The sequence below is a fragment of the Sinocyclocheilus grahami genome, unplaced genomic scaffold (assembly GCF_001515645.1).
Source record: "Sinocyclocheilus grahami isolate Dianchi unplaced genomic scaffold, SAMN03320097.WGS_v1.1 scaffold173.1, whole genome shotgun sequence".
NCBI classification, from domain to species: Eukaryota; Metazoa; Chordata; class Actinopteri; order Cypriniformes; family Cyprinidae; genus Sinocyclocheilus; species Sinocyclocheilus grahami.
In genome coordinates, this window is record NW_015505352.1 from 367,326 (window position 1) to 379,777 (window position 12,452).

Genomic DNA, 12,452 nt, shown 5'->3' on the forward strand with positions numbered 1-12,452 from the left:
TGTTTACAAACAAATTGAACGGGAAATAGATTATTATTTGATATAAGTCACTCACTGAACGAAAAGAAGACGGCTGCTGATCTATTCCATGTAAATCTACCTCACAATGCCTTAAATATGTTACTTTAAAGGCTGATACAATTACATATCCAGATATTATTTTGTTTAGTTATATAGCCTACTCTCAGACGTTCTGCGGATTAAACAGTTTTTTGTTTTTATATAGGCTAATCTGTCTAAATCTCAGATTTATGCTGTGTCTGCGCTAATCTACATATTCATTTCCATAAGAGTAACCAGAAAATGCGCACTTTTCCAGATTACAATAATTTATCATTCAACACTAAATCAAATCATATGATTAAATGTCCATCTCTGTCAGTAGCGGGTGCTTGAAGACAATTTATGGCAGCAATGCATATAAAGGCCTGCTTACAGCACTTTAGTGTGACTGATTTTATAATGACACAAACCTTGATATGTACAATATAATTTAACGACTCAAAATTTTACTAGTTTGTACTATTATTGTTCCTTAAATGTTAATGAAAAGTCGTCCAGCAAGCGTTCAGTGAGGTAGTCAGCAAAAGTGGTGAAATGGTGCCACCAAGTGGAGATAAGTCATGGTAACTCGTGGTAGTCCAAGTTTCTTTACATCTGTTATCCATTTTCAAAAAAGACTATACATGGCCACTGTAACGGTGCATCAATGCAGGTGTTGACTAGTCATAAATGATGAGGAAAAATGTCAAAAAAGTCTAGTAATAAATCAAGGTTAGTGGTTTGGTTAACGTTTAATACCCAATAGGTTTGACTGATCACACGATTAAAATATAGGCCTAATGAGTACAATCTAATGAATTATTCTGGCCAAAAAACAAAACAAAAAAAATTACAAACAAAAACAGTGTATGGTACAACCAAAAGCAAATTAATCAAGTTAATAACTACAATTTACACATTCACTGGTGTAAAGCAAATGTTTCCAAACTCAATATGTCTCCAGTATAACTCAGTATATTTTATATATAAGGTATATTTTAATAAGAATATTTAAAGTATTATTTAAATGCTTAATCAAATGATAAAAACCCACCCTCAGGGTCAGAAAAAAAAATGACACATTTTTTTGTTTTGTGAAACAAATTTCCCCTATTTAAAATGTGGGAGGGGAGCAAAAAAAAAAAAGTTTCTTAGTCCAGCTTTATTAATAAAAGATGATTAATTAATAAATCCAGAAATTACATTGTGTGATACAACAGAATAACACAACTGCGAGAAATAACTCAAATAAAAGGATAGAAAATAAATATAACAAAATAAATATATCCTAAACCTTATCATTTTTTTTAAATATCCTCTAAACAAAGCCGGAAATGACGTATCATGACCGCCAGCGTTATTTAGACGTTAAATTCAGTTTAATGAATGTTTTGTTACTGCTCTTGGTCATTTTGAATAAATACTTTAAATAAAGCATAAGGCGCCGCTGAGATACCTCACACGTATGTTAGTGTCTGTTTCCTTGCGCTGTGAAGCAGTGAGAGTGTGTGAGTGTCGGGTAAATAGGCGCTCGTGCTGTGAAGGGGGGATGGGATGGGGCCACTCAGAGCTCTCGTGCTCCACTAACTCAGCGCGCTCATTAATCCTAGTTTTCTCCTTTATATCGATCCAGTTTTAAATTTAAATTCAAATTCATCTTTCCCGTTACCGCATGTGTTACGTGGCATCAGAAAAGCAAGAAGTATCGGTCTGCGGGTGAATTTTGGTGCAGAAAGCGTTTAAAATGTATCCCATTGGAGCAGCTAGTGGTGAGTATTATTATGATTAGCGAGCGTGCTAGCGATGAAATGCTAACTGAATAAGTGTGGTGTTTTTGATAAAGATAAAAATGTAGTTTAATGGCGTTCGGCTGTACATGACATAAATGTTCAAATAATGTTTTAGATTATAGTTCTGAAGTGTTTTTGTTTTTCCATCTCTGTCGATGGGTTTCTTAGTCCAGCTTTATTAATAAAAGATGATTAATTAATAAATCCAGAAATTACATTGTGTGATACAACAGAATAACACAACTGCGAGAAATAACTCAAATAAAAAGATAGAAAATAAATATAACAAAATAAATATATCCTAAACCTTATCATTTTTTTTTAAATATCCTCTAAACAAAGCCGGAAATGACGTATCATGACCGCCAGCGTTATTTAGACGTTAAATTCAATTTAATGAATGTTTTGTTACTGCTCTTGGTCATTTTGAATAAATACTTTAAATAAAGCATAAGGCGCCGCTGAGATACCTCACACGTATGTTAGTGTCTGTTTCCTTGCGCTGTGAAGCAGTGAGAGTGTGTGAGTGTCGGGTAAGATACAACAGAATAAGACAACTGCGAGAAATAACTCAAATAAAAGGATAGAAAATAAATATAACAAAATAAATATATCCTAAACCTTATCATTTTTTTTAAATATCCTCTAAACAAAGCCGGAAATGACGTATCATGACCGCCAGCGTTATTTAGACGTTAAATTCAGTTTAATGAATGTTTTGTTACTGCTCTTGGTCATTTTGAATAAATACTTTAAATAAAGCATAAGGCGCCGCTGAGATACCTCACACGTAGCAGATACCCACGGGCTCCTTGTACATCAAAGTTTTTCACACGTTTAACAAGATTGCATTAACTTGACCTGTCAAACCCTGTGACCCAATTGTATTGTATGCTAGACATTTGTAAACAACTAAATCTGATGGATATTAATGACGAAAATCAACTGCGTTATTGTGATCTTCTAATCAAAGTGTAATTTTACAGTGCTAATCTGGCTTTGAACTAGAAACCTGTTTTCAACTTAAATGGCTGTATTTTCATGGTTTTACATATGTTTCTGCACATGATCACTAATGTAGAGATGAAATAAACCAGTTATTATGTCTTTTATAGCTGCTGAGCTGTGTCAGGAACCTCAGTCTTCAGGGTCAGATGTTTCTGGTAAGCAGCCCAGACTAAGCTGGCCAGTCGACAGCCTAGCATATATTTTCAGTACTGTCTTTAAATAAAGCATAAGGCGCCGCTGAGATACCTCACACGTATGTTAGTGTCTGTTTCCTTGCGCTGTGAAGCAGTGAGAGTGTGTGAGTGTCGGGTAAATAGGCGCTCGTGCTGTGAAGGGGGGATGGGATGGGGCCACTCAGAGCTCTCGTGCTCCACTAACTCAGCGCGCTCATTAATCCTAGTTTTCTCCTTTATATCGATCCAGTTTTAAATTTAAATTCAAATTCATCTTTCCCGTTACCGCATGTGTTACGTGGCATCAGAAAAGCAAGAAGTATCGGTCTGCGGGTGAATTTTGGTGCAGAAAGCGTTTAAAATGTATCCCATTGGAGCAGCTAGTGGTGAGTATTATTATGATTAGCGAGCGTGCTAGCGATGAAATGCTAACTGAATAAGTGTGGTGTTTTTGATAAAGATAAAAATGTAGTTTAATGGCGTTCGGCTGTACATGACATAAATGTTCAAATAATGTTTTAGATTATAGTTCTGAAGTGTTTTTGTTTTTCCATCTCTGTCGATGGTTTGTTTTGTAGGCCCACTGTTATTGTTAGCCTGCTAGCTAAGCTTGTTGACCTGCTGGCTTTTGAATTTACAGCGGCTGGTTAAACTCCTATCCACGGCCATTTAAAATGTTAACTTGACGTACTTTCTAACTATTTTAGGTCTGGAGATATTAGTGTAGGGTCTAATTGTTTTATGTGGGTTTAAAAAAAATGTTTGAACGTTGGTAGTTAGGCACCAGTTTGACTTTCTCCAGCTAGCCAGGTAACTTACTAAAAGTTACTAACTAACATTCTAGTTAATAAATGGTTAATTGTTCTGCTTCCAAATTTTGCACGTTTCCGGTCGATTTGTAACTTTTTGTTATGTATTTTTGCACAGTCGCGATGTTCAGCTAAAGTTGACTGTGTCTATCTAAATTACGATTACAAAATTATTATTGGCGTTTATGAGAGGTAGTTTTAGTGTATTATGCAACTTCATTACATTTCAGTAAGAAGTATTGAAATTCCAAAAGACGCATTTCACACATTTTAAGAAGCAGTAAAACTACAGAACTTTTTATTCAAGTCTTAAACTTAGTTGGTAACACTTTACAAGAAAGTCTTACTGCATTAGTATACATGAACTAAAAATGAACACTGCTTGTGCAACACGTTGTTACTTTCAGCGTGCTAATAACAATTGTTTTATTAACACACATTATTAAATGCTGTAAGTCAAGAAATACAATTGTTAGATTGTTAGCCAATGCTTTAATGTTAACAAATGGGACCCTACTGTAAAGTGTTGACACTTTGGTTTCATAAAGTGATGAGTGTTGTATTATATGCTTTAGAGCCCTGTTATGTATTTGTGGGGCTTCTGAAATAGTGATATGAAGAAAAGCAGTTGCTGTAGTTCAATGAAAAGACATTCTGGTACTTGTGTGTGTGTGTGGGAGAGTTTGGCAGGTTGTTGAGTTGCTTGTGTGGTGTTGGTGATAAGGAGGTGAAAGGCCTGTTGACCAGTGGGATGGGTTCATGTCCCTAGTATCTTCCTGCCGTGTTGTGTTTTTAGGGTTGATAAGATGGGGTTAGACAGTTCAAGGGATCTGTCAGCAAAAGACTGCAGATACCCACGGGCTCCTTGTACATCAAAGTTTTTCACACGTTTAACAAGATTGCATTAACTTGACCTGTCAAACCCTGTGACCCAATTGTATTGTATGCTAGACATTTGTAAACAACTAAATCTGATGGATATTAATGACGAAAATCAACTGCGTTATTGTGATCTTCTAATCAAAGTGTAATTTTACAGTGCTAATCTGGCTTTGAACTAGAAACCTGTTTTCAACTTAAATGGCTGTATTTTCATGGTTTTACATATGTTTCTGCACATGATCACTAATGTAGAGATGAAATAAACCAGTTATTATGTCTTTTATAGCTGCTGAGCTGTGTCAGGAACCTCAGTCTTCAGGGTCAGATGTTTCTGGTAAGCAGCCCAGACTAAGCTGGCCAGTCGACAGCCTAGCATATATTTTCAGTACTGTTTATCAAGTTGATTGAAATGTTTAATTAAAGCTTTAATCCCAAGGAATGATTGTCTTTAAATTTAATTTACTGTTAAGAGCTTTGTTTTAACACACTTTTCCTCTAAAACCTTCAGTATTGTATAGTGTTTTCATTTTTTGCCTGCTTGATTGGGTCAGTACAGTAGTAGATCGTTTATTACTTAAACCGCATCACATTGTAAAAAAAATCAAAAAAATAGGGCACAATGTATTAATTTGAAGAAAATTCAAATCTGTAAAATCTGTAATTGGAATTATGAATTTCTGTATGTAATTTTTTACAGGTATTTTAGCTGTATTTTGAATTTTGCACTTCATTGTGTTGTGTTTTAGGGTTAACGGAAATGTCTGTAAAAATTAATGGATGATCTGTTGGCAATAAATTACCTTTATAAAAAAAAAAAACAAGTGCTGTTGTACTGAACATCAGCGTGGCTGTGTTCTGTTTTAATATTCAGTAGAACAGCATGAGTGTGATAATGCTTTTCAGTACAGTTAAACATGAAGTTAATAGCAAGTAAGTAACTTTTCAAACTAATGTTGGCCGTTTAGTTTGTATATACAAAAATAAAGATGTTATGTAAGGTGGGGTGCTTGAGTTTATATGGCACAGCAGAGCTCTAATAGTCTTACCTTAATGTTTGTGTGGGCCTAATTAATAGGATTAAGTTGCTCAGAGGTCCACTGAACTAAACATGGACATTTCTAGCTTAAAATAATAGACCTGGTCAAAAAAAAGCTAGTGTTTCTTACTAATGTTAAAAAGAAATGACTGTTTGTGTGTGTCCCATAGCTCCCCTGTCTCCTCCAGCACAAGAGTATGTCTTCAAACCACCTCAACGGCCAGACTTTGGCACAATGGGTAGGACAATCAAGCTTCAGGCCAACTTCTTTGAAATGGAAATACCCAAGTTGGAGGTGTACCATTACGACATAGATATAAAGCCTGAGAAATGCCCACGGAGAGTTAACCGGTAACATCTTTTGACTGAAATTTGGAATTTCAACTGATTGTTTGGAAGGACATTTATACTTACTTTTTTTTTTTGTTAGTGAAATTGTTGAGCACATGGTCCAGCACTTTAAGACACAGATCTTTGGAGATCGAAAGCCTGTGTATGATGGAAGGAAGAATCTCTACACTGCCATGCCTTTACCCATTGGAAGAGAGAAAGTATGCACTAATAAAGAAATGTTAAAGTCTGTGTTGGCTTTATGATGTTTATGTTTGATAGAGCAGTTACTGAAATATGTTATGCTCTTACTCTGTACCTTCTCAAAATGCTACATCTTTTACATTTTCACATCACACTAATGTCCCGAACTGCTCTTTAGGTGGAGCTAGAGGTCACAATTCCAGGCGAGGGAAAAGACAGGAGTTTTAAAGTAGCTATCAAATGGGTGTCCTGTGTGAGTCTGCAAGCTCTACATGAAGCACTGACTGGACGGCTACCAAACATTCCTTTTGAGACCATTCAGGCTCTGGACGTTGTCATGAGACATTTGCCCTCTATGAGGTTAATGCTGGTGTTTTGTTAACTCTGTTTTTCATAAATCACCATTAGGGGGTGTCAGACTTCATCTTTCTGCACACTGTGCCATTTTAGAGCATATTATTGCTGTGTCTGCAGGTACACCCCAGTCGGACGTTCATTCTTCACTCCCTCTGAGGGCTGCTCCAACCCCCTCGGTGGAGGAAGAGAAGTTTGGTTTGGCTTCCATCAGTCTGTTCGACCATCCCTTTGGAAGATGATGCTCAACATTGATGGTTGGTGTACACTGATAACATTAATAAATGTTTTTTGAAAACTTCTTATGCTAATCTTTGTTTTGTTATATTTATCTTTAGTGTCTGCCACTGCATTCTACAAAGCTCAACCTGTGATTGAGTTCATGTGTGAGGTTTTGGATTTTAAAAGCATCGAAGAGCAACAGAAGCCCTTAACGGATTCCCAGAGAGTGAAGTTTACCAAGGAAATCAAAGGTGATTCATTACAGCAATTAGTGACTTCCCAAATGGTTTTTATGGAATTTATTTTTTTCTGAACACTGTTTTATCTTCACCTGGCAGGACTGAAGGTTGAAATCACTCACTGTGGACAGATGAAGAGAAAATACAGGGTGTGTAATGTGACTAGGAGACCAGCCAGCCATCAAACGTAAGATCTTTCACAAAGCACATTTCTTTCTGTATGAATGCCATTACATTTTATATTCCTCGTTGTGATGATGCAGTGTCAAAGGCCGATGTATTTTGCTTGCCTCCAGGTTTCCCTTGCAGCAAGAGAATGGCCAGACCATTGAATGCACTGTTGCCCAGTACTTCAAGGATAAGTACAAACTGGTGCTGCGATATCCACATCTCCCATGTTTACAAGTTGGTCAGGAGCAAAAACACACCTACCTTCCATTGGAGGTTGGTCAAGACCACATCTTACGCTTACTTTTTTCCACCCATCTCTCATTTATTTCTCTGAATGTCATTAACCTTTTTTTTAAAAAAATTTTTAAAATCCAGGTCTGTAACATAGTAGCCGGACAGAGATGCATCAAGAAACTGACAGACAATCAGACCTCCACTATGATACGTGCCACAGCCAGGTCTGCGCCTGACCGCCAGGATGAGATCAGCAAACTGGTACGTGCAGCTCTCTGTCCTTTTTCAGTCTTCTAAATCTCATCCACACCTCATGATGGATTTCATTTGGTTGTGACAGATGAGAAGTGCCAACTTCAACACTGATCCTTATGTGCGTGAGTTTGGAGTTATGGTAAGAGACGAGATGACTGAGGTCAATGGTCGGGTCCTTCAGGCACCTTCAATTCTCTATGGTGGAAGGGTAGGAACCTGTCCTGATCAACTTGACATTTGTCTTGCTGACCTTGTGGCTGAATCCCAATCTGGATGTTGTCTTCCTAATTTTGTCGTGTCTCTCTGGCTTTTTCAGAACAAAGCAATAGCAACCCCAGTCCAGGGTGTGTGGGACATGAGGAACAAGCAGTTCCACACAGGGATTGAGATCAAAGTGTGGGCTATTGCCTGCTTTGCCCCGCAGAGGCAGTGTACAGAACTACTTCTGAAGTAAATCAGCTTTGACCTGGATCTGGAGAAGTTTTTGTATTTGGTGGAATTATTATAAAAAGTTCAGACCCTTACATGGTCTAATCCTTTTTTTGTTTTCTCTAGAGCATTTACTGACCAGCTCCGTAAGATATCGCGCGATGCTGGGATGCCCATTCAGGGCCAGCCGTGCTTTTGCAAATATGCCCAGGGAGCAGATAGTGTGGAGCCCATGTTCAAACACCTCAAGTACACATACCAAGGCTTACAGTTGGTGGTGGTCATCCTACCTGGGAAGACTCCAGTTTATGGTAACTTAGCTCCTCTCTGTTTCTTTTGTGTTTTTGTTTGCAGTGTAATTTGTAACTCTCTAAACTGTCCATTCTCACAGCTGAGGTGAAGCGTGTTGGAGACACTGTTCTTGGCATGCCCACGCAGTGTGTCCAGGTGAAGAATGTACAGAAAACCACACCTCAGACCCTTTCCAACCTCTGCCTCAAGATTAATGTCAAACTGGGTGGAGTCAACAACATTCTTCTTCCACAGGGCAGGTGAGGGCAGCTTTTCCAAAAGCCTTTGACATGCAGAAAGCTTGTAGCGCGCGCGATAATCGTTTCGGTGTGCACAAGGCTTAAGGCACTTTCTGAGTCTTTTGATTGTTAGTTAGGGATGTAACGATTCACTCAATTCAATTCAATTCACGATTTTGATTTCACGATTCGATTCGATTCACGATTTATGTATTTTTTTAACAAAATGAGATTTAAGACAAATGATAAATTAAATGTGTCCTTTTATTATTGCTTGGACAAAATGCTGCACATTTCTTTGTGAAATTGAAATATAACATAATAATATACCAATATTGCCCTTGCATATTATTGCTCTTTTGTTGGTTTTGATTGCTTCCATTGTCCTCATTTGAAAGTCGCTTTGGATAAAAGTGTCTGCTAAATAACACAATTTAAATATAATGTAAATAACAAAACTAAATTGAAATTATAAAACAAGCCCCAAATCAAAGAAATCAGTAACACAAATAAAATAAATCTCTTCATATAAACAATCTAAGGCTTTGTCTGCTCTTTCCATTTAAAATTAGACCGGTGTGCACAAGGCTTAAGGCACTTTCTGAGTCTTTTGATTGTTAGTTAGGGATGTAACGATTCACTCAATTCAATTCAATTCACGATTTTGATTTCACGATTCGATTCACGATTTATGTATTTTTTTAACAAAATGAGATTTAAGACAAATGATAAATTAAATGTGTCCTTTTATTATTGCTTGGACAAAATGCTGCACATTTCTTTGTGAAATTGAAATATAACATAATAATATACCAATATTGCCCTTGCATATTATTGCTCTTTTGTTGGTTTTGATTGCTTCCATTGTCCTCATTTGAAAGTCGCTTTGGATAAAAGTGTCTGCTAAATAACACAATTTAAATATAATGTAAATAACAAAACTAAATTGAAATTATAAAACAAGCCCCAAATCAAAGAAATCAGTAACACAAATAAAATAAATCTCTTCATATAAACAATCTAAGGCTTTGTCTGCTCTTTCCATTTAAAATTAGAGGCAACCACTGCATTTTAATCATGATCCATTTTCTAACGACAGTAAGTTCCCCTCAGACATGGATTCATATAAACTCCTACGGCTAAATGATTCGCGATTTGTTTAGCATCTCAACCGATTTGAAACGTCACATATTTAAATCGATTTTCGCGGTTCATCGTTACATCCCTAGCCTGGGCTGCTTTCCCATGAAATTTGACCAGAAAGTACAGCTACCTACTGTTTTATTTTTTATTTTTTTGGATTGTTTTTATCACTGTTTTTGTTTGTAGGCCCTTGGTGTTTCAGCAACCAGTCATCTTTCTGGGTGCAGATGTGACTCATCCACCAGCTGGAGATGGCAAGAAACCCTCAATTGCTGCTGTAAGCCTGACAAACCTCTGATATTTTATGGCCTATTATGTTAATTGCATAGTGCCAAGTAGCACTAATACCACAAGTGTGACCAATCTACATCTTGTACATTTTTAGCCATATCATATAACCTCAAAAGCCTTTAATAAGGCTTTTAACATTTCCGAGCTAAGGGACCCTCTAAATAATAATAAAAAAAAGCTAACTTGAATTTAAAAAATATTTAATATTTAGGTTGTTGGAAGTATGGATGCCCACCCAAGCCGATACTGTGCCACGGTGCGGGTGCAGCAGCACCGTCAGGACATCATTCAGGATCTAGCCACCATGGTGAGAGAGCTGCTGATCCAATTCTACAAATCCACACGCTTTAAACCAACGCGCATCATCTATTACAGAGACGGCATCTCAGAGGGCCAGTTCAACCAGGTTGGTTGCAGGCCTACACTTTTTGTCAATGCTTGCTAAGTGGTGCTGGCACATTTTGTTTAATTTTCCTTGTACTGTTTTGTCTATGCAGGTTCTACAGCATGAACTGCTGGCTATTCGTGAAGCCTGCATTAAGCTGGAGAAAGATTATCAACCAGGCATCACCTTCGTAGTAGTGCAGAAGAGACATCACACCAGGCTCTTCTGCATGGACAGGAATGAGCGGGTTGGTTATGGCACAGTTTTAGCTCTATTTAGGTGTTCCTTGAAAGAAAAAGGCTTCTAGTAATGAGTACACACAGTTTGTACAATTTTAAACTGCTCAGTATGTTTTAAGAGAACTTCCTGCATAGGAAGTATCAAGTGAGAAATGTGGTTATTGCAAACATCTTGTGAATCAGAAAAGCCTTTGCTCTTTTCATTAGTAAAGAATATTTCTTGAATTTATTTTACAAGTACATGTCCTTGAGTAAATTAATGTTAAGTTATGACCTTTTCTGACTTTCTAATGTTTTTATTTTTTTTATGTCTTTTAAATTTGCTGTTTATATTCAAGGTTGGAAAGAGCGGCAACATCCCTGCTGGCACCACAGTTGACACCAAAATTACTCATCCGTCTGAGTTTGACTTTTATCTTTGCAGTCATGCCGGAATTCAGGTACCATTGAACATTTCAAATAGGATCCCAATGAAAGGTTGATAAAGAATTCATAGACTCACTATATAAAGTGAGTGCTTATGAATGCTTTATTTCTAGCAATCAGGTACTTAAACAAGTGGAGGTTAATTGGCTTTAGTGTTAGTGATCATTATGCTTGTCTAAGTGTGTGTGATTTCAGTTCTTCATAATTGCTGAATCTCCACAGGGAACCAGCAGGCCATCCCACTATCACGTGCTGTGGGACGACAACCATTTCACCTCTGATGAGCTGCAGGTCCTCACCTACCAGCTGTGCCACACCTACGTGCGCTGCACCCGCTCTGTCTCCATTCCTGCACCAGCCTACTATGCCCACCTGGTGGCGTTTCGTGCTCGCTACCACTTGGTTGACAAAGAACATGACAGGTACTGGGTCTTACTGCGATTAACATGATAACATCTAGAGAAGGCTATATAGCCCTGTTTGTTATACGTTTTCTATGGGCTGCAACATCCTGTCTCTGCTGTATACAGTATGCTAAGATAAGTGCTTAATGCTTATAACGCACAGCTTATTTATTTCCTTACACAGCTGGATGTGACAGTGTTTATTTTTTAATGCAAGACGTTATTCATTGTGCATTATTATACCAATAGATCTGATTATGTGTGTTGTATTTGTTTGCCGGCAGTGCTGAAGGCAGTCACACGTCAGGTCAGAGTAACGGCAGAGACCAGCAAGCCCTGGCCAAAGCTGTGCAGATCCACCAGGACACACTGCGCACCATGTACTTCGCCTGAACATAGCCAGAAACAAGCCCTACATCCTGAAAACAGCACGGTGTGTGTGTGTCTGTGTGTATTTTTATGTGTTTGCCTCAATTGTATAAATGAGAACTTTCAAATGGGGAAAAAACCCAAGAATCGCCATGCTGTTAGGTTTCTAGTTGCCCACGTAGTCTATTTCCGTACATACTAAATATCCATGATTTTTAGAACTGTAATATGTGAATTTATTAATTTATCTTTTTCTTTGGTTTGGAGGGCATGGTTATGTGTGTCTGTTGCACATGTGCATGTCAGATTAGAGGTTAACATGTTTACATATAGTCAATCCAAAAATTCAGACTATTTTTACACTGAAAGTTACATTTGCATCCGAGTGGGCTTGATTCAATACTATTGCCAAGGCTGGTGATGGAGACTGTGGAACAGTAGTTTTTACAAACTCATCAAACCAATGGGTTCGGGTTAGTTTAGGACA

General features: G+C 37.5%; 1 protein-coding gene across 2 annotated transcripts; it reads left to right on the forward strand.

Moving 5' to 3' along the window:
• The first annotated feature begins 3,124 nt into the window (after positions 1–3,124).
• On the forward strand, positions 3,125–12,104 carry ago2 (argonaute RISC catalytic component 2). 2 transcript variants are annotated; one of them, XM_016283282.1, is made up of 20 exons: positions 3,125–3,399; positions 4,991–5,038; positions 5,911–6,091; positions 6,171–6,291; positions 6,453–6,634; positions 6,749–6,885; positions 6,967–7,101; positions 7,189–7,276; positions 7,386–7,533; positions 7,636–7,755; positions 7,835–7,957; positions 8,066–8,199; positions 8,305–8,489; positions 8,570–8,729; positions 10,038–10,128; positions 10,354–10,548; positions 10,640–10,774; positions 11,105–11,206; positions 11,415–11,614; positions 11,881–12,104. In XM_016283282.1, the coding sequence occupies exons 1-20, from the start codon at positions 3,375–3,377 to the stop codon at positions 11,987–11,989; spliced, it is 2,619 nt and encodes an 872-aa protein (XP_016138768.1). In that variant the 5' UTR covers positions 3,125–3,374; the 3' UTR covers positions 11,990–12,104. The 2 variants fall into 2 exon arrangements, with proteins under 2 accessions (XP_016138768.1, XP_016138767.1); XM_016283281.1 differs by having other exon boundaries at positions 7,835–8,199.
• The last annotated feature ends 348 nt before the right edge of the window (positions 12,105–12,452 follow it).